Source organism: Phalaenopsis equestris, unplaced genomic scaffold, assembly GCF_001263595.1.
Source record: "Phalaenopsis equestris unplaced genomic scaffold, ASM126359v1 Scaffold000374, whole genome shotgun sequence".
Lineage (NCBI taxonomy): Eukaryota > Viridiplantae > Streptophyta > Magnoliopsida > Asparagales > Orchidaceae > Phalaenopsis > Phalaenopsis equestris.
Window position 1 is genome coordinate 577890 of NW_018164816.1, and position 21321 is coordinate 599210.

Consider the following 21321-nt stretch of genomic DNA (forward strand, 5'->3'; position numbering starts at 1 on the left):
TATAAGTGTGTGCGTATATATAATAGTAATAATAATAATAATAATAATAATAATAATAATAATAATAATAATAATAATAATAATAATAATAATAATAATAATAATAATAATAATAATAATAATAATAATAATAATAATAATAATAATAATAATAATAATAATAATAAGTCAGTCTCCCACCTTGAGTGTTGGCATGAAGTGTGGTTGTGGGCTATTATTTATAGGTTATCACCATATCAATTTTTTAATCTCCTTGGCAATAGAGTTTCCACCCGCTACATTGGCTTATAAACTATTTTCTTATGGGTCTTTACCTTACTTATAGAGCCATGTTTATGGATAATTGTTGGTTATATATGATAGAGAATACTCAAAAGGGTAATCATTCCTTGATGCAGGCTGTTGTAATCCTACAACATTTTTTTTGAACAAACTCCAATTTCCTATTCATTTTACCAACACTAAATATTTTAAGGGGAGGCCTGATTGGATGCAGTATGGGTATAAAGAATTTGAAATAAATATTTTGAAAATATAAAGTAGAAATTTCAAGGAATTAAATATGCACAATATGATTTATTTATGGTGCATTACAAATTAGTCCAATTTAACAAAATTTTAAATACACTGTAAGACATGACCATTGCTGCCACCCATAAATGCATATTATCAGTGCCACCTATCATTCTCTCTACCATTATCATAGACCATTTTTAGGCATTGTCATTGTTTTCCACACCCTTACCCTTACCTCTGCCTTCATATCATTAGGTGTAGGTTGTCATTGCTGCCACTATCGATTGCCACCCACCACCACATTTTCCATTATTTTCTCCCATATTTTTCTGTTGTTGGTGGATATGAGCCACCACTAGTTATATTTTATTCTACAACACTTAATTATATTACCACTCAAACATGTAATCTTAGACCAAAAAACTATTGGTTTCATCTTCTCTATGAGAGAGACAAGAATTTTATGAGTCTCGTAAATGGTTTTGTATGCCTTTGAACTCTATTATGATTTTTGGGTTCCTATCCTTATATCTCATTTCTTTTGGTTAACCCAAGATGTCATCCTTCTTGTTGCCTTTATGAACTTGTTTTCTTTTTCTCTTCTCCTCTCTTCAATTTCTTCTCATTCATTGCTTGGGCCAGGTCCTCCCCTTAACTAGAAAGTTTTGATATCTTAAAATATTCCTAGGTATTCAACTTTAATCTCTCTTACATAACTTTTGTAGAGGATAAAGTCGATTTTATAAATCTTGAGGTTGAAGAAGGTTCTATGCGATGGAATCTTACTTTGGTGGGCTATGCACCATTAAACAACCCTTCTATAGTAATTTTCTTCAGTCTATAAAAAAGATTTAGAAGCTTAAATATACAGTGAATCTTTTATTTCTTAAAAAAAATGTTTTTTCTTTTCAATTTCTACTATGTTGAATATTATGAGTTGGTTTTGTTGAGAGGGCTACGATATATTAATGGCAGGCTTCTTATCTTTAAGAAATAGTCTCTTGATTTTTATCTACCTAGTAAAAAACTTAAAGATATCTCTAAGATCACTAGCAGGATAAGGGTTCCTTTAGATGTTGACCTTTCATCAAACGTCTTACAACACATTTTCTAGGGTAAACATTTAGATAAATATTAACTCTGCATTTTCAGATATTGTTACTCTAAATGTTAAATATCAAGATATTGTTCTTTCTATCATCTATGAATGAAAGTTAAGTCCATTAAGTTCTATAAATTTTCTCAAAATCATTTTAATTATCCCAAATCTCTAATTACTAACCAACCTTTGTAGTGCCTACAATGCATGGAGGAGTAAATATAGGGACTAATAAATATGTGAGCTTGGATAAGTAAAAGTAAGCTTCCATAATTTGGCATTCTCCTCCCTTCTTCTATCTCATCTCTTCGCTTGCTCCAAATCATAATATTCCAACACTCTTATTCTAATTTTGCTGTTGAGATTAGAGAAATTATTCTTAATATGGTTAACATTTTCTTGCACTTGATATAGTTGAATAGATTAGAGTGAATTCCTCAATTCAGATTGGATAGGTTTCAAGTCAAACTCTCCCTTTTGGCATTTCTAAAAGTTCTTGCTCTATAAAAATATCTCTTGACAGAGTGAACTCTAATTTCTCCCCACTTCCTACTATCATTACGACCAAGAAGGGTAGTTCCAAAGGTGGGAACTCCCACAACTAGTTTTCTTTATCTTATACCCAAAAATTCTAGCCTGGAATAATCAAGGGTTCACCAATAATACCCATATTGCTGGCTGTAGAAGACATTATAATGAAAAAAAGTTCAATTTTACTTGTCTATTGGAAAATAAACTTTTTTCTTCTTCCATCACTGACTCTTTTTCTTTAAATTTATTCAAGTCTTTCCAAATGAGATATTATTAATAATTTTAATGCCATAGTTAATGACCACATTTGGTGAAATGAAATCTTTCCATTTAAACGTTTAATGCTCTGTACATCATTGCTAAGTACATATATGATTTTGTTTTTTATGATTTCTATATTATTTCTATGCTACTTTGCATATGCCGACAATAATGCCCAAGTGAGAGATTTTATTTGAGTCTATTATTCCTCTATCTAATAATATTAAGGATCCTTATATTCTTTTAGGATACTTCAATTGTACTCATCATCCTTAGGATAAAATTGGGGGTTCTCCTCCCATCTTGAGAAAGCCTTTGAATTTTAACAATTAAATGCTATCTTCTAATTTCTTAAAGAATCATAACACTGATTATTCTTATAGCTAGCACAATAATCAAGTTGAAAATTATATTAGATGTTTATTAGATATTTTTTCTTGTTTGGATGCTTTTCCCCATTCCTTTTTCAAGGTTATGATTTTTTCTTCTTCTGATTCATTTTCTATTTAGATATGCTGGTGCTTTTTTATTAATCCTAATTGCAATTTTTTATATAAAATGATTGTTGTCATTGCCTTGCCTTTATTGATATTATTTATGCTACTTGATATAAGTATATTAGAGGTGATCCTCCTCTTTCCCTTTATAACAAACTAAACAATATTAAATACACTCTTAAGGGCTAGAATTGGAACTCTTCCAGCTTCCGTCCAAGTCTATTTATGATTTGAAATCCATCCATATTAATATTATGAAATAGCTTGAATATTCTTCCGCTCCCATTGAGGTTCTAATTTAAAATATACATTAGATTATAGAGAAAATAATAAGAGATGAAAGTTCAAAAAGGATATTTCAGGTACTATTTGTGCACTTTATAAGATATAGTTCTTCAAGTTTGTATACTAGAATTGGGATATTTGATTCTCTATTAATCACTAGAAAATATTGTGTTGTTTTTTGTGGGAGTTAATTGATCGATCAAAAGTCTTTTGCTGGAATGGAATTGATGTTTCTTTTTTATATACAACTTTTCTATTGTCTCTTCTACATAGATACTACATATGATGATATTTGAAGTGATATTTCACATATACTGTGCTTTTATTTTTTTAACTATGATACATTTGATGATCATTGAAGTGATTTTCACAGATGCTACACTTTATTTTTGAGCAGTGATGATTTCTAGAGGTGGCATGGTGAATCAATCATTTTATTAAATCATTCTATTTTATGTTTTTTTTTCTATTACTCGGATGGAGTTCTCATGTTTATTTATGGGGGATTTCCTAAGTTTGCTGTCTTATAATTTATTTGCCTTTTGAATTTTGCTATTTGGAGGAATTATATATATATATATATATATATTCATTTTGTTGGACTTTCTCACTTTCTGAGGATGAGCTACTCTAATATAATTTTTCACATTGAATAACTTTTTTTTTTTGTCTTTGGAGCTACATATGTTCCTATGAACTTTCTTCCTTGGACTTTAGAATGGCTACTTTGAGATCTTTAGTTGGAGTTTACTCGAAGTCCAATTAAAATTTACTGCTATAAAGTTATACCTCTTGGCGTGAAGAATGTTGGTGCTACCTACCAACGATCCATGACTAAGGTTTTTGATGAGCTCGTCCATGAATAAGTCGAGTGTCATATTATTGACTTAGTTTATTCTTTAAGATTTAGGGTTGAAAGAATTCTTCCGGGGAAGCAATTGGTGTCATACCAATTCAATCAGCTGGCCATGCCAAGTTTATTGGTGCCATATTCACTGCGTAATACCATCCAACCATGTTCATTAGGTCAATGCTGGTCGAGCTCATCACGACACTCATCGGGCATCAACCATCTTTACTTCAAACTTTATCTATATAACATTCAATTTATATTAAAAACACATGAAATCATGGATGTTCTATATTAAAAAGTTAAAAATTTGAATGATTGATATGTTAATGCATAATTAGATGGTATGCATTTAAGTGTCCCTGAATAATAATATCCTGATGGCCACCAGAGCTTGTCCATCCAATTTAGTTTAGAGATATTCTTAGCTGGGAATTTGGTGGCTAATTTTTCATTGTCTAAAAGTAACAATTTACACCATAATCACGAGATTAATTGCCGCCACAGCGCTTGCACGACGGAACATCTTCCCTGCTGCCCAAAGCCCCCTTTCCACGATGACCTTCCTCTCACGCATCAAATTAAATTAGCTTCCGTCCGCTTTCAAGATTCATCGCCACAAACCATCCAAAAACTTCCCCATCTCTTCTCCTCCCATGGAGTCTCCTCTCCCCATCATTAATCTATTTTCTCTTCTCTGATTCCTTGCATCATTTACCCCATTTCTATATACCCTCCATGGCTCCATTCTTCTTCTCTAATCCCTATCTATTCTCTTCCTCGGCACTCTTCTCACACCCGAAGCCGCCATCCTCAGCAAAAGAGGGCCGCCCATTCTCCGGCTTGGCCGTTGATCAGATCTCCGCTGTTTGACAGCCGAAGGATGCCGCCGATCATGGCGCATCATCAATCAGATGCCAGTCGAACCGAGCAGATTATCTCGCAGTTCTTTCATAAGACCCTACACGCCGTCCTCACCGCCCGAATCCCCCGCCTAGCCGTAGCCGGTGCCGGCCGAGTGCGGCGGCGCGACCAGTGGTTCAACCTTGCGATCGGAGAATTCCCGCCCGCACTAGAGAACTCTGGCTTATGGCAGCAAGGCGTGACGGAACCGATGATCGTCGACGTCATTCTCTCGCCACGCGATGGCTTTGAGTCGGTGGCTATCATTGAACGATGGACGACGCAGTGCGATACACCTCTGCCTTGGGGAGACGGCATGTCATCGTCGGCATCCTTCTATAGAAGGACATACAAGAAGTCTACCCTTCTCCTGCGGTCCATATACTCCCTTCTCCGGTTTCTCCCCGCTTATAGAGCTTTCAGATTGCTGTCATCTTCCAACCAGTCTTCTAACTACGATCTGAGCTATAAGGTTTCGTCGATCGCGGAGCCATTTTCTCGGGAGGAGGAGAAGGGATTCAAGTTGCAGGCATTCCCGCCAGTGGAGAGCCAATTGGGCCATCTCTCCGTCTCGGTTCTTTATCGCCCGACTCTCGATAATTTTAATTTAGAAGTTTCATCCTTGTTGCCGCCTATGATAATTGCGGATTATGTAGGAAGCCCAGCTGCTGATCCGATAAGGGCTTTTCCTTCCTCCCCGTCGGAGAAGGGCATGCGTCCGGTATCTTATCCCCAGCGCGGCGTGCGCCCGTCGGCGGCGCCAGTTTTCCAGCGGCCTCATAGCTGGACCACTACGCCGATGGCAAATCATCCGCTGCATTCTGCTGTAGATGCAGTCGCCGAGCAGCGAGTGTCTCCACCTGATTATTTTGGACAGCGAATGACAATTCCTCGGCAATCTGGTCATAGGAAGGGTAGCTTCAGTTTTGAGGAGTACCGGCTCTCGCCTCCGTTCTCGGCGTCTCCTACTCCATCTCCGCCTACCAATGCGGCTAATGCTTTGCAGGCTAGATTGCGATCAGAGACTCCTCCAGTCAGCATACCGCAGCCGATGATGGGGAGAAACCATCTGCATCGCACTCCTAACTTTTCGGATCCGACTAGAAGCTTGTTGCCACCGCCATCGCCCAGAAATGCACGGGCTGATGTTTTGGAGGATTCTCCTTCTTCGAGGTCTTTCAGAAAGTCGGGGGATCTTACTTCGCTTCTGTACACGGCTCCTAAGGTATGACTTCTAGGGATCTTGAATTTTTAGACAATTTCTTTGTGCTGATTCGTAGATTGTTTTGAGGATGATGTGGCCGTTTAGATTATCAATTTATCATTAAAATTGAGGACATCAATTCGTTGGTGGCATTTGAGGGAGATAGCATTTCCTGCAAAAATTGTGAAAGGTTTTGTTAGCTGATAAAAATTTAATCCAGGAACCGCTAATGAAGTGGGAGAGAGGAATTGATAAAGAAGCTGTTATGTGATTTGAATTAATGACATTCTTATGATAATGTTGGTAATAGAATCATTACGATGAATTTTCTTTTATGTGAATAGCTTCAGGCTTCAAATTGGAGTAGGAAGAACTAATTTTTTTTTGTCATTGACACTTTAGTCTCGTATAAGCTACTTGATTTAATTGCTTGAGTGATAAGGGTTTTACCAGCATGATCAACAATATAGATGTTATGCAGTGAGTCTTTATTACATTTTTTGTGTGAGAGCTACACGTATGTTTAATTAACTTTAAATGCTGCTTAAAGGGTTTATCTGATTGATGTGAAACACAACACCGGATTGCATATTACGAATCCTGAAAATGCCGCGACTACGGGATTGATAGCCGGCCGAGAGCCTTCCTATTTCAGTTTTTTCTTTTCTTCCTGATCTCTTTCCTTTTTTTCTATTTTCCAATTAGTTTTTTTTCCCTTGTAGCACTATTTATATGTTTGATTTTTTGTTTTGAGGAAGGCTTTTTGATTTGGTTAGTGTTTTAGAGATTCTATCTCTGATTTTAACCTAATGGAGTATTGTATCATTTTTTTTTTGCAAGTGGCGTGTTTGCAGCTTACACAGTAAAAGGTGATGAATCTCCTCGACATCCATACCTCATTGTTTCGACGCTATCTTTGCTGTTTTTCAGTTGTTATAACCACTGAACGACACCTATCTCCTTCCAAATGCTGTTAACCAAACATATTTTCGTTATCTCGCAATTCCACAACTATCTCTCTGCAAAATTCGCTGTCTTAATTTCTCTAGGAGCCCTAGAATTGTTCCATCCAGTATTCGAGCAATGTTAGTAATATATTTCTTTAGTGTTTTGTATTTACAATCCCAAATCAAATTATATATATATATATATAAAATCTTCTTTATACCCAAGCCTTTCCGATCGCAATTTCTACCCTACCATAAATTTTTATAATCCAACCTTTCTACTTTTACCAAAATTCTGCCCCAACGCCTCCCACGAAAATTCGAAAATTCAATTAAATATTTTATCTACAATCTTACACCTGTCGAAACATTGATCGAGGGAAAATGATATGACGCTGGCTTTAGGAATGTGGTGTACATGAGCTCACTATGGAGGAGATGGAGTGGAAAATTCTCCAAATGTAAGAAAGGCTTGTAGCATTTTAAAGGAGACAATTCAAAGGGTTCTCCTATAGCCACAACGATGACTTATTAGATCAAGAGGAGGAAGTGAATCATTTCCATCAGATAATTTCTAGTGATGAAGAACTACAATCTCAATGATTCGACATGGAATATCAGATAAGTTAGGATTTTTGAGTAGAGTTGGATTTATTGGTTTTCAACGGTCGCATAGATTTAGGTGAATTTATTTAGTGGCTTCATGTAGGGGAGCAAATTTTTGAGTACAATGATGGTTCTCAGGACAAGAGAGTTATATTGACAACCATCGAACTCAGGAAAAAAAATGCTTGATTGTGGTGGGAGAAACTGAAGCGTATTCGACAGCGAGAAGGGAAGAGTAAGATCATCATCTGGTTTAAAGATGAAAGGGAGATGCAATGACCACATTACCAGTAGGATATATTCATTAAACTTCATGCTTATTCTGTGGAGATTCTTTTGTGGAGGAGTACATAGTTGAATTTGATTAATTTATCCTGAAATGTGAATTGGTGGAATTGGAGGAGCAGATAATAGTGAGGTAACATAGAGGAATGAGATTGTCTATTAGGAAGGTGGTGCAGCTGCCGCCGTAATGGTCTCTACTTGATGTACTAACTCTAGCTTTGAAAGTAGAGAAACAACAACATCACCAAATGACCACCACACCTTATAGATTGAGTTTAATCGCAGGATGAAACAACAAAGTTACACCCAATGGAGCATCGAAGTCAACTTCACTAGAGGAGAAACCCGTATTGAATGGAGAAAAGTTGTAGACTGTCTGTACTTTTAAATCCATCCTAAGCCAGGAAGTGCTTCAAGTGTCACAACTTTAGACACATTTTGTCTAATTTTTCAAACAAAAAGGTGATATCTTTTACTGAGTAGGATGCAGTGGAGAAAGTAGAGGGTAAAGACCTGAAGGAGGAGAATAAAGAGAAGTACCAATTACCAGCAAATGAAGAAGAGATGCTAGCAATTCAAGCTGAGTTCATGAGAGAGACTTGAATAAGACTAATATTGATTGTCATAGAAGGTAGGGAGGCCGAGGAGCCAATAAAAAAAAGGGGCAACCCTTGTTGAGGAAGTTACCAGGTGTCCTGATTGATAGTTTACTTTCTTGGTGGCTAGCACCGAGAGAGATTCAACATATCATAGACCTCATTCTAGAAAATTTTCTGCCAAAGTAACTCACCGATGGGATGCTACCAGCGGAGTATGAGAAATTGCCATGCAACTAGCCAAGTATGAGAAATTGCGAGTACATGTTACACACTTGAAGGTTAGAAGTTTGGTTCGTGAGTACTATCCCATATATAACTCTAGCTTTAATTGTGTCATAACCTGACACATGACTTGAAATTAACCAAAGCGGATACACATGGTCGGACGGTGAAAATTAAAATTTTAATATTCATTTTTTATAACTAACATTTAACAAATAAAAGAGCACTAAAGAAAATAAATTAATGCAGTACAGTTAAATTTACCATATCACATGTCCGCATCTTCTATAAATATTTTTTCTTATATTGCTCATATTTTAATTAATTAATTAAACCTAAAAAGTTAGTTTAAAACAAAAGTGAGCTAACCATATTCAACGAATACTCACACTCATAGGCTACAGTAACATAATGAAAAAGAAAATATTATGTATGTCGGGTAAAGTTTTAATAAATCATTATAAAATATTTAATAGTTTATGAATATGATCACCTATGATATTTCATAATATTTGAGGTGTTTTACCATATCGATTTGTCTATATCATTTTATTTCTGTACAACCGTCTAAAAATTATACCAATTAAGTTAGTTCAATATCAATATTTTTTTTTGTATTTACGTGCACATATACTTTAACACTCCCTCATGGTATCATAAATAAGTGAACTTCATCATAGCTAAACATGCACATGTAAGTACACTGTAACAATCATCATGCAGTGATCATTTCATTCTCATTTGTGTAGCAATCAATATAGTTACAGAAGATTTAATATCTATGATAATTTAAATAATGCTGAGTACACATGTCATTCCTACAATATAAACAAAAATTTAATAGAACGATAAATCATATGTATGCAATGATATAAATATAACAGTATTAGTAAATGCATTTGATCGAAAAGAAGTAAAATATTACTATAACATTAGAATATGAGTACTCAACTTGATGCTCTTCACAACATATTTTTAAGCCACAACTCCAATTCAACAACTATTATATAAAAATATAGATATTAATAAAATTTTTAGTTAATAATTATGTTAGTTAATTATTATTGTTTATTATTTTTATATTTTATAATTTTAACTTATATTATAATATTTCATCTTTAATTTTAATTATATTATGATTAATTTATATATCTTTCAATTTTAATTCAAAAATATATCTTAGAAATTATTATTATTATATACAAACTAACATTTACCTTTCTGCTTCACGCCTTGCCTCCGTCGGCTTTGCTTACGAAAACCACAAATTCTTGTCGACGGATCACAACACTCGAACAAGTTGTCTCCCTCGCTCAATGATGCAACATGCTTCGGTCGAAATGCGGGAAAGTGCACTCTCAAATTCCTATACTTCGCTTATAGTCGATGACACCTCTTCTTTCGACTTCAATCGCCAGCTTTGTTGCCCTCATCTGCCTCTAGAGCCTCATCTCCTCTGCTCAAAGATCGTAGACGTTGTCGTTCGGTGTCGTCGCCTTTGGCTTCGTTCAATGCTTTGAGAAGCTCTAGCTCGCATTCATCAGTCTCCTTCATACGTGTCGATAGACTACCCAGGTAAGTCATTCTCACTCAGGGTCGGCGCCTGCTATGAAGCCTCTCGTTCTCCCCTCTGCATCCCCTCATACACATCAATTTATAGAACAAAATCTACCTTTCTTGTTCCCGATAGCTCACTTCATCTCCCCCTCTTCGATTCGCTCATTCCCCTTGAAATATGGTGTTACAATCTTCCACACTTGCAAAAATTTTTCCTCAAAATTTCTAAACAAACCATATTCATCTCTTATTTGTAGATCAATATGAGCTATCCATAAATTTCATGAAGAAAATTTGTGGCCATTCATTAAGATAAAAAATGGCCATTGAAAAGCAAAGACTACTACAAGATGACTCAACAAAACTTCCCTCATCAACTAAAATAAAATAAGGTAACCAGGATAACAACATACTTAAATAAAGTAACGTAACTAAAACAAGACCGGTCACAGAAGTAAGAAAATATGCTAGAAAGACACCCTTATATATATGTGAAAACACAACAGTCATCAGACCCTATTAGCATCAACATCCGCAATAATATGTTTTTCAAGCTCACCATTAATAGGGGCATAAACTCGAGGTCGAACTAGTTGTCGTGGTTGACCTTGGGTAGGAGTTGGAATTATTGACTCTATCCTTTTCTGCCCCCACTTGCAACCTTCTGTGAAGGATCTCCACCTGATTTTTTATCTTCAATGCTCTTTTAGCCAAATGATGAATAATAACTTGCTATATAACTTGGTTGACGATATCGCAGCAAGTGTTAGAGTCCATCAAGTATTCACCTTTATGTTCTTCTGTATTTGACACAAGTGATTACAGTACTCTGAGTCGTGCCTCTACTAAATCCACCTGAATTGAACTTGGAATTCTTACCATTGGATCCTTCAAATTGATCTATATGTTCTCTTTCATCAATACTTTTTCTCTTGTGCATATCCTTGCGCTTATGAGTTAGTTAATAATAGATCTTCACTTTTCTAGTTTGTTCTACAATACTAAGAGTATCCATCGATCTCCAAAGGCACCAATGGTTGTCTTATCAAATTCTTTAATTCCAAAAGGAACCTGTAGCACTTTTCTTCTGCAGTAACGATAAACTGTGGTACATACCTTGACAATGCGGTGAGTTTTTATTTGTATTGACTGAACGTCTTCTCTCCTTACACCAATTTGAACTTGTTCCGCGTATGTCTTCAAGCGGATAAGGGTACAAATTATTCTATGAGAAGCTCAACAAAATCCTCCAAACTTATCATCATATTAGGTTAATCCTCTAACCTGTTTTGATGCTTCCTAGACCACCAACTTTCAGCCTCTCTATCCAACACAAAAATAACAATTACATTCTTCTTACATCCGGACACGCCATACTATCTAGTATCTTTTTTATTCTTATCAGCTAGTTCCCCACTTCGATTAGATCTTCGGTTCTCTTGAACAAAGTTGGACGCTGATCCATAATAATTGCTTCACTTTCAATAGATTGCAATCTGAACTCCTGAATTAGCGGAGTTATGACCATCATCATCCGGGCCAGGACATTCTTGTTCACTGACGATACTTTATCATTTTCTATCAGACTACCATCTTCTATAATCTCGGGTGAATTCCTTTGCTCGATTGAGATAATTATTTATTATATTTTATTATTATTATAATGTATTTTTCTCATACTTATTCTATTGGCCTTTTCATCAACATTGCATTATTTCATTTAAAAGTTGACTCTGATACCATTTTTGTTACGACCCAGTCTGAGGCGTAGAATTAATTAAGATGGGTATAGATCGTCGGACGGTAGAAATTAAAATTATTTATATTCTTTTTATATAATTGACATTTAACAAATGAAAGAGTCATTAAAGAAAATAAGTTAATATAATTAAATTTACTTCAATACAGGTTGTTCACGTCTTGTATAAACATTTGTTATTATATTACTCATCTTTTAATTAATTAATTAAACCTGAAAAGTTAGTCTAAAATAAAAGTGAGACCACAAATAGTGAATACTCATAGTACTATACAACAGTAACAGAATGAAAAAGAAAATAATATGCATACTAGTTAGGTTTTCAATAAATCAATATGAAATATTTTATACTTTATAAATATGATCACTCACGATATTTTTTAATATTCAAGGTGTTTTGACATATTAATAACATGGTTATATAATTTTATATTTGTACAATTGTCACATGAGCACTGTCTAAAAATTATATCATTTATGATACTCTAATATCAATATCCTTTTCCATTTACATGCACGAGTCTTTGCTGTTCCCTCATTAGTACCATAAATGAGTGAACTCCATCATAGTCAAGCATGTACATGCAAACATATTATATCATTTACTATCAAATAATGATTATTTTGTTCTCATTTGTATAGCAATCAATATACTTTTATAAGATTTAATATCAATAATGATTTAAACAATGGTGAGTACACTGTTATTTCTTCAATATGAATCAAAATTCAATAGTATTGTAAATTATGGGTATGTAGTGATATAAATATAACAGTTATACAATAAATGCATTTGATAATGAGATTCATTAATTATGGGATAAGATAATTAGTTTCATATTGATAATGAGATTCTAGAAGTTTCATATTGATAAAGAGTTTGCACTAAAAAAATATTAAATGTTTCCGGAGATTCTAGAAGTTTCATATTGATAATGAGATTCATTAATTATGTAGGGAGACACGAGATTATTAAGAAAGAAAATTGCATTTTACAAGGGTGATGACAAAAAATCAATATTATGGGGAGTAGTAATGTTATAAGTTGCAAATTATATGAAGAGTACAGTGAGCAAAGGATTGTAAGCTATAATTTTTTATGACTTATATGGTTGGTTCAATATTAAGTGTTGCCGAGATGAGAATGATTAGGCGTAGACCTGCAATGCTCTATTTTGATAGAATAAATAGCCATTCTTTTTTGGTACAATTTATAACACCGCATTTCAAGGGGGAAAATGAGGGAGTCAAAGAGAGGGAGATGAAGTGAGCGATCCGAAACACGAAAGGTTAATTTTGTTCTATAAATTGACACATATGACTTTTGTCGAGATGAGAAGTAAAATTTTATAAGATGGTGGTGAGACCTGTAATGAATTATGACACTGAATGTTGGCCTTTACACTTAGAGACAAAATGCAAAATGAGAATGATTAGGTGGTTGAGTGGCTTTACACTTAAGAGACAAAATGCGAAATGAATATCTCCATGGTAAGGTTGGTGTAGCTCGAGTGACGGGCACAATTAGAGAGAGAGTCATCTTAGATGGTTTAGTCACATTAAACGCTGACCATTTGATGATCTGATTAGGAGAGTAGATGTTTTAGATTCAACTTATTTTAAGAAAGGCCGAGGTAGACCTAGGAAGACTTGGGCTTATTGTATAAAAAATGATCTTAATTTTTTAGAACTAAATGAAAATATAACACCTAATAGGACGCAATGGAGAAAAAGGATTCATTTAGCCAACGTCATGTAGTAGGATTAAGGCTTTGTTGTTGTTGTTGTATATGGCGGGTTCTATATATATATATATATATATATATATTTAAGACTAGATAAGAAATTTAGAGATTTTGATAAAATTAGATGCATTCGATGTGGATATGATAGGGTCTTAGCTAAAAATGAAGAAAATAAAATAATTTGAAAAATACTATTTTGATAATGTGTTAAATAGGAGTTTTAAGGAAGTATTTTTTTGCGGAAAAACATAATGAAGTATATAATGCGGACTCTAGGCATAGTAAGTGGGGGTGAATTGGGTGAATGGACATTTTAGAATTTTTTTTGTGGAAATTCTTTTCAACATAAAACCCTCACAGTCAAGGTTCTGGAAGTAAATGAATAATAAAATTAAACATAAAAGTATACGTTTAGATATATGATATATCCGCAATATAAATAATAAAAATGAGTTAAAAAAAGGTAAAGAATAATGTGAATGAGTGATGTAATGAGATCAAAACTTAACAAATTTATAATCCATCGGTCTACAAGTGTAACACCATATAAGTGATCTAATGATGTTTGATTATAATATAAAGTATGTCACCTTATAATTATTAGGCAAAATACTAATGATTAAATATACAACCTATAATAATTAACTCATTTCATATCGAAGGCACAAACAAGTGTCCAAACAACATGAAGATTGTGATGATGAATAAATCTGTGCTATATGAGAATAAAAAAATATGATAAATCTATGCTATTTGAGAGTAACAAACTTTGAGCACAAGTAAATTGATTAACTCTAAACAAGAGAACAAAAGCATGTAATATAATTATCCCCATAAGGACATTCTACCATGCAATGTGGATATATAGCTATGCAATAAGCTAACTATAGTGTAAGATGAACACCAAAAATTTGGTTGACCACTATTATCCTACATTCAATCCTATGCTCCACTAACTTATGATTCCACTCCAATAACAAAACTCCGCTCTTTGAGCTGATGGAAAAATCATCACCATAACACTCTTCTTAATAAGTAAATGCTACTTAATATACCACACTCTCTTTAATAGGCGAACGCTTCCCAAATCCTCGCTTCGAAAATGTTCTAATAATTTAGTAATGAACAAAAACAATCATTTACAATGAAAATGCACAATTTCTTCTCCATGATAAAAAATTGATACCATATAGAGTAAATTATTTCAAATTGTCCTGTGACGACTAGATTTAGTGAGATACCAACAAAAGAAAATTGAAGGAAAAATTCTCGGCTAAACACTTTGAATCTTTTGTATATGAAAAACTTTTAAGTACAAATATTTTGCTCAAACTTTTTTCTTTTTTTTTCTTTTCGAGTAAAATTTATTATTATTTAAGCTGTTACAATATTTAATACATTGTGATGACGAATGGAGATAAAATATTAATATTTGGCCATACAAATAAAAAAATTAATCTATTTTAAATAGCTAAAAAAATTTGCAGTTCAATGACAATGTCATAAATCTATGAAAATTTTTATTTCTATTGTAGCGTAATGATTTCAAATGTAAAACCAATGATATTATATTTGAAATTATATGTAAATGACTCAATGAACCCAATGAATAAAGAGTAATACTTAAGTGTGATATGTTCAACTATTTTGTAACTTTTTAGATGGAAGAATATAGATGTAGATGATATAAGTTAATGCCCAAATGGTTAAAATAGAGAAGCACCTTAAGAGTAATATGTGATTAGAGTATGTCATGTAAACTTAGGGTTCGTTTGGGCATCATCTCTCTCACGGGTTTGTTTTATAGAATTCATTTTTGTTTGGCAAAAATTTTCTTGCTATTTTTAAAAAACTTTTTTTGTGAGAAGAAACTTCTTATAATGAGATCTATTAGAGTATTGTAGTTGTAAAAAGTTGTTATTAAACTTTTATAAAACATAAAAAAATTATAATATCCACAATTGCCGTAGTAAATGTGTTTTCCTCACAATGTTGCCACAACCAGTTTTAAAATTAGTTGCACTACTCCCAAATAGACCCTTTGAGTTAAATTTTATAAAACCACAAATAGTTCCATGGTATTGAATGGATCTGAGCATTTGCCAGTCAAAAAATGCATTAATACATATGTTGACCATAACATAAACAAAAATGTTGGATAGTGATGCAACTTTTAGGGTCTGTTTGGGGCAGCTGCAGCTTATTCAACTTATCCAAATAAGCTGCTTATCCTAATAAGCAGCTGATCAGTAGCTAATCTAGATAAACTATCCGACTGTTTGATTTGTGCATTTGGAAAACAATTGATTTGCAGCTGTTTGTGTATAAATGACCAGTCTGCCCCTAAACTGAATAAGTTGTTTGGTTAGTGCGGTTTGAGAACAGCCGATTTGCAGCTGTATGTGAAAAAGAAAACCATTTCGACCACGGACAATTGAGCTGTTTGCAAGGGTAGTATCATGGGGATAAATTGAACTGAAATTTTTATTGCGTTTATATAAACATGCTAATGCTCTTTATTTCTCAAGGGCAATTATCCTATATGGTTAGATTTGTTCACATTTTACAGTCTGCTCCTATTAATTGCTTAAATTGGAGCCAACAACTCTTGAATCTCATGACAAGTATTTGCATGATATGTTTAAAATAATATGATATCTAGTATTGCATTTACTTAAGTCCTTTACCTTTTCTTTGTAACAAAAATTTATTTTCAAATATAAACAATTAGTTTCAAAGTTATAAGGAACAATCACGAGGTTAAGCATATCATGTAACTTGATCATTTGCAGACAAGCATTTGGGCCATTAAAAAACACTGGGAACACATTCAGTATACTAGGAACACAATCAATATACTAAATTCCAAAAAACACTACATAACAATTAAAAAAAAATAAAGATATACTCCTGACGTAAGGAAGACTATCCAAAAACCTGTTAAAAAACAAAAAAGATAACAAAATTACAATTAAATTTATAATAACATTCAATTTAAAATGTAGAAGTGACATGTCTGGAGCAACAATTTCTGGTTGGGATGTCGTCGGACCCCGAGCAACGCTATCCTGTTGAGATATTGTCGAGCCCCGATTGCTATGGGCAGTGAAATAAGTTGGAATATCTGCCCACCTGAAGAACTAACACCTGTCCGGACTGTTTGCCTATCACGGGCACCTGTAGAATCGCCGACCATAGTTATGTGGCGGTGCGATGTAAGCTACACAGTAGTTAGTCCGCAACGGCAAACCACTATCTCGGAGTTCCCTGAAAACTTTGAGTTCATTTTTTCTATAATGAACAAAAAAAAAAAACTTTGGCTCATTGTGATCTAAAAAATTCTTCCTATTCAATGTAAAAACTTTATTTTTAACATCCCACAAATGTTCACATAAATAAAATTTTAATTGATTAGATTAATTGAGTAAGAAGACTGAACATATTATATTTTTATGAGTAAGATGCCACTATATTATAGATGAGTGAGAAGCCACCCTATTATAGATGAATAAGAAGCCATCCATATTATCAGAGCAAAAAAACAAAACTGCAGGTAAACAGAAAAGAGTCCCTATCATTAAACTCATTCTCAACATTAAACTCATTTAGTTCTAAAAATAAAAATTAACAGCGCCCCTATCAATGAATCAAGATAAACAGAAAAAAAAAAACACAACACAACTGAAAAGCAAAAAAGATTTTTCTGAAGCAGTACACAGAAAAGATATTCACTGTTACTGAAGATATTCACTTGAAAAGATTTATGAAGCCGGAAATTTCTAATACTACACCCAAATGAGCCAACATTCAAATTTAAAACAATGTGACATGCACAAGGAATGACACATTGCTGTTCAGTACTGTCCTTAACACTACTTCACTGCTCTGGCCTATAATACTACTCCAGCAACACATAACAAGTTGTAGAGGGAAATGGTTAGAAATACAAATCTTTCGCACAGCTAAGAACATTTCTTCTGGTACTATGAGCTGCCCAGTGGGTTGAACATCCGTGTGGATTTTGGCTGGGACCTTCTCCTAACTCACCTATATGCTCGATTTTCATGTCCTCTGTTAAACAGACAAATCTCTGCTTAGTTGGGGTGACAGCATGAGCTCCGGTAGCGACAACGCCAATGAACTTACCAGCCAACTTTTCCTTCAATACTGGATAAATGCCGTCAAATTAGAATTTTTTGGCTGTTGGCACTGCCTGTAATAGAAAGGAGAAGTCAGTAAAAATCTTTTCAATGTGTAAATCTATGGAAAAAGTAAATTTACCTCTAACTTCTCAACCCATCATTTCTCAGGTGCATCAATTGTCCACTTCAGTGAATCCCAACCCAATCCCGTTGATCCCCTTTTGAGCTCATTCCAAAATTTTCAGTCTTTTTTTAATTGATCCCACTTGTTTTTGAGTTTTATCCGATCATAATCTCTTTTGGTCAGCTCCTTGAATTTAGTCATAAAATTCTGTCAATCTTCTTTATTAAAATAGGTGGTCAGCCTATTACCCACCTCGACCTCTCTCAGACAGAGATCACAATATATTAGGGTGGTCTCTTTATCCCACAGGGTAGATGATCCAAACTCTAGTTTTACTCATTTTGACTTTGACATAAACGAGCTAGTATGAAATTAATAGTATTCAGAAGATATACAAACAATCCTTAATACATCACCATTATTATAGTACAATGAGGCTCAGACAGAGGCTCAGACAAGACAAAGACAAGACAATAATTGGGTATACTCCAACTTCTTCTCTACCTTAGGATTGTTTGGAGTACATAAAGCTAAAAAATCAAAAAAGTTAAATAGACAAATATATGGCACATGCAAATGCCAATAATGGCGAAGAGATTCCTTACCTGCAGAGCGAATTCGGGTATAGACGGAGGCAAGATTGACGTCTTCGACAAAGGAAAGGTAGGGCTATGGGATTGTTTCGCGAGGGCAAGAGAGTAAAAAGTTAGAGGCCGAACGCGGATCGCGGGGATATACCCGCGGTTCACGTGTAATAGAAATTAGGAAACACCGTTTGTAGAAACTCGCCTCAAACACGAGAAACAAACAGTGAGACAGCGTTTTTATAAGCTGCCCCAAACGGGCCCTTAATCTATGCCACGCTCAACCTAAATATCAGCAATCATTTATTGCTTAATGTTCCTATTAATTTAGTTATACTAGGCTTAGAATATTTGCACATATACAATGAATGGTAGAAATTAATTCATTAGACAAGCTGATAAAATAACTGTTAAGAGAACATGGATAAATGTCAAACTGATGAACAATTGATGTAACACTTCAGATTAGAGTCAAAATGAAGGAGTTAAAATTGAGAATTCATAAAGCTGACCCTTAGGGAGATGAATGGGTGGATTTAAGAGAACATGGATAGATGTCAAACTGATTTGTGAATAATTGATGTAACACTTCAGATTAGAGTCAAAATGAATGAGTTAAAATTGAGGATTCATAAAGCTGACCCTGAATATGTGGGATAAAGCTATTAATGATGATGACAAACATTTCACAAATTAGAGTACTGTTGATTTTCGACTCTTCCAAATGTATATTCTTGATTACATCATGCCAATTCATTTGGTATGGTTCAAGAGATTCCATTGTTGATTTCAATGACGAGATTTTTGTTTGGCCTAAGCAGTATTTACTAAACTTTTAAAAGTAATTTTCGATGAACACCCATGAATTTGCATGAATTTGCGCCAACTCTTCCCCATGGAATTCAATTAGGTTTCATACTATTGTTCCTTCACTATTTTCTATTTTGTTTCTTTAATATATTACTAAAGTTATTTTTGGTTTCATTCTCAATTCTTATGTGATATTCTGAAGAGGTATAATACTATATTGTCAAATGAGTAATTGTTGCCTTCTCTTTTCTTGCCAATTTTAGGTGCTTAAAGACACTAAAGATGATTCTGGACGATTCTCTAGTGTTATTTCTTCTTCAGGCTCGCCGAGGTTTGTCTTCTCAAGGAGTTCAAGCAGAAAATCACTGCAGGATGATCTTGAGGACCTTGACTTTTCTTGCCCTTTTGCAGTGGATGATGTCGATACTTCTGAATCTCAAAACAGGTACTTTTTTATCCTTCATACATTTTTTTTTTTTATACAAAAATCAGTCCAATAATATGCTTATTGATGATTTTCTTTTTTGGTCTTTTGTAAGAATGATCATTTGTACACAATTTGCGTTGTTTTTTTTTTAATCATTTGTTTTTTTACATGTATGCCATTTTTGAATTGCATTATTAGTGAATTTTGAGCATTTGTGTGTTCGTTTGTTTTTTGCTTGTGGAACAGTTTGAATGGAATGTTGGGCTATTTTGACTCCCTATTTATATTTTCTTAATTTGACAACCTGATTTGTGTGGAACTTCTCTATTGAAATAGATCCTAAGACCTGAATTTAAATGTTTAACTTGCTTTGAAAAATATTTATGGTGATGATTGGAATTGCTGGATGATCTGTATATATCATATATTATGGCGTAAATCCTTGCAAATGGTAATAAGGATTCATTGGGTAGGATGGCGGAATGAACCAAGAAAAAAATGGATTTCTTCTGAATGGTCATGAATTGACCCTACAAATGAAGGAGGAAAGAGTTAATATCTGCCCGCGAAACCTTTCTTTATTTTTATTTCATTTAAGAATTTCATTTATTGGATGACTATTGGCGTGATTCAATAGAGGTAAAGAAAAATACTTTAGAGATTTTGCTAAAAGAAAGAAGCATTATTTTTCTTTATATATATAATATAAAAATATAATATAAAAATAGAAAAATATAATATAAAAATAGAAAAAAACACGCCTAGTTATCTAGTTATATAAGTTATATATACAGCCTACCTATGTAACAAATTAAATATAAAAAAATTAGTATTTAGTATATTCTTTCTTTTGTCTTTTGATAGAATAAAATACATATTTCTATATAATATTAATTTTATTGAATCATTTAATTCGCGAGGAGCTGGATGAGAATAAATTCTCATGTCCGGCTCTGCAGTAGAGATGGAATTCAGAAACAACCATCAACTATAACCCTAAAAGAAACCTGATTTGAATGATCCTGTATTAAGAGCTAAATTAGCTAAAGGGATGGGACATAATTATTATGGAGAACCTGCATGGCCCAATGATCTTTTATATATTTTTCCAGTAGTAATTCTAGGCACTATTGCATGTAATGTGGGCTTAGCAGTTCTAGAGCCGTCAATGATCGGTGAACCGGCGGATCCGTTTGCAACTCCGTTGGAAATATTACCCGAATGGTACTTCTTTCCCGTATTTCAAATACTTCGCACAGTACCCAATAAGTTATTGGGTGTTCTTTTAATGGTTTCAGTACCACTAGGATTATTGACAGTACCTTTTTTGGAGAATGTAAATAAATTCCAAAACCCATTTCGTCGCCC

At 33.8% G+C, this 21321-nt stretch overlaps 1 protein-coding gene across 1 annotated transcript in view; it reads left to right on the forward strand.

Moving 5' to 3' along the window:
• Positions 1-4521: 4521 nt before the first annotated feature.
• LOC110026501 (autophagy-related protein 13a) overlaps positions 4522-21321 on the forward strand; it is a 34160-nt gene continuing 17360 nt past the window's right edge. The window contains exons 1-2 of the mRNA XM_020727458.1: positions 4522-6167; positions 19790-19971. Coding sequence (XP_020583117.1) covers positions 4923-6167; positions 19790-19971 — 1427 coding nt within the window. The 5' untranslated portion in view covers positions 4522-4922. The remainder of the gene's footprint in view (positions 6168-19789; positions 19972-21321) is intronic.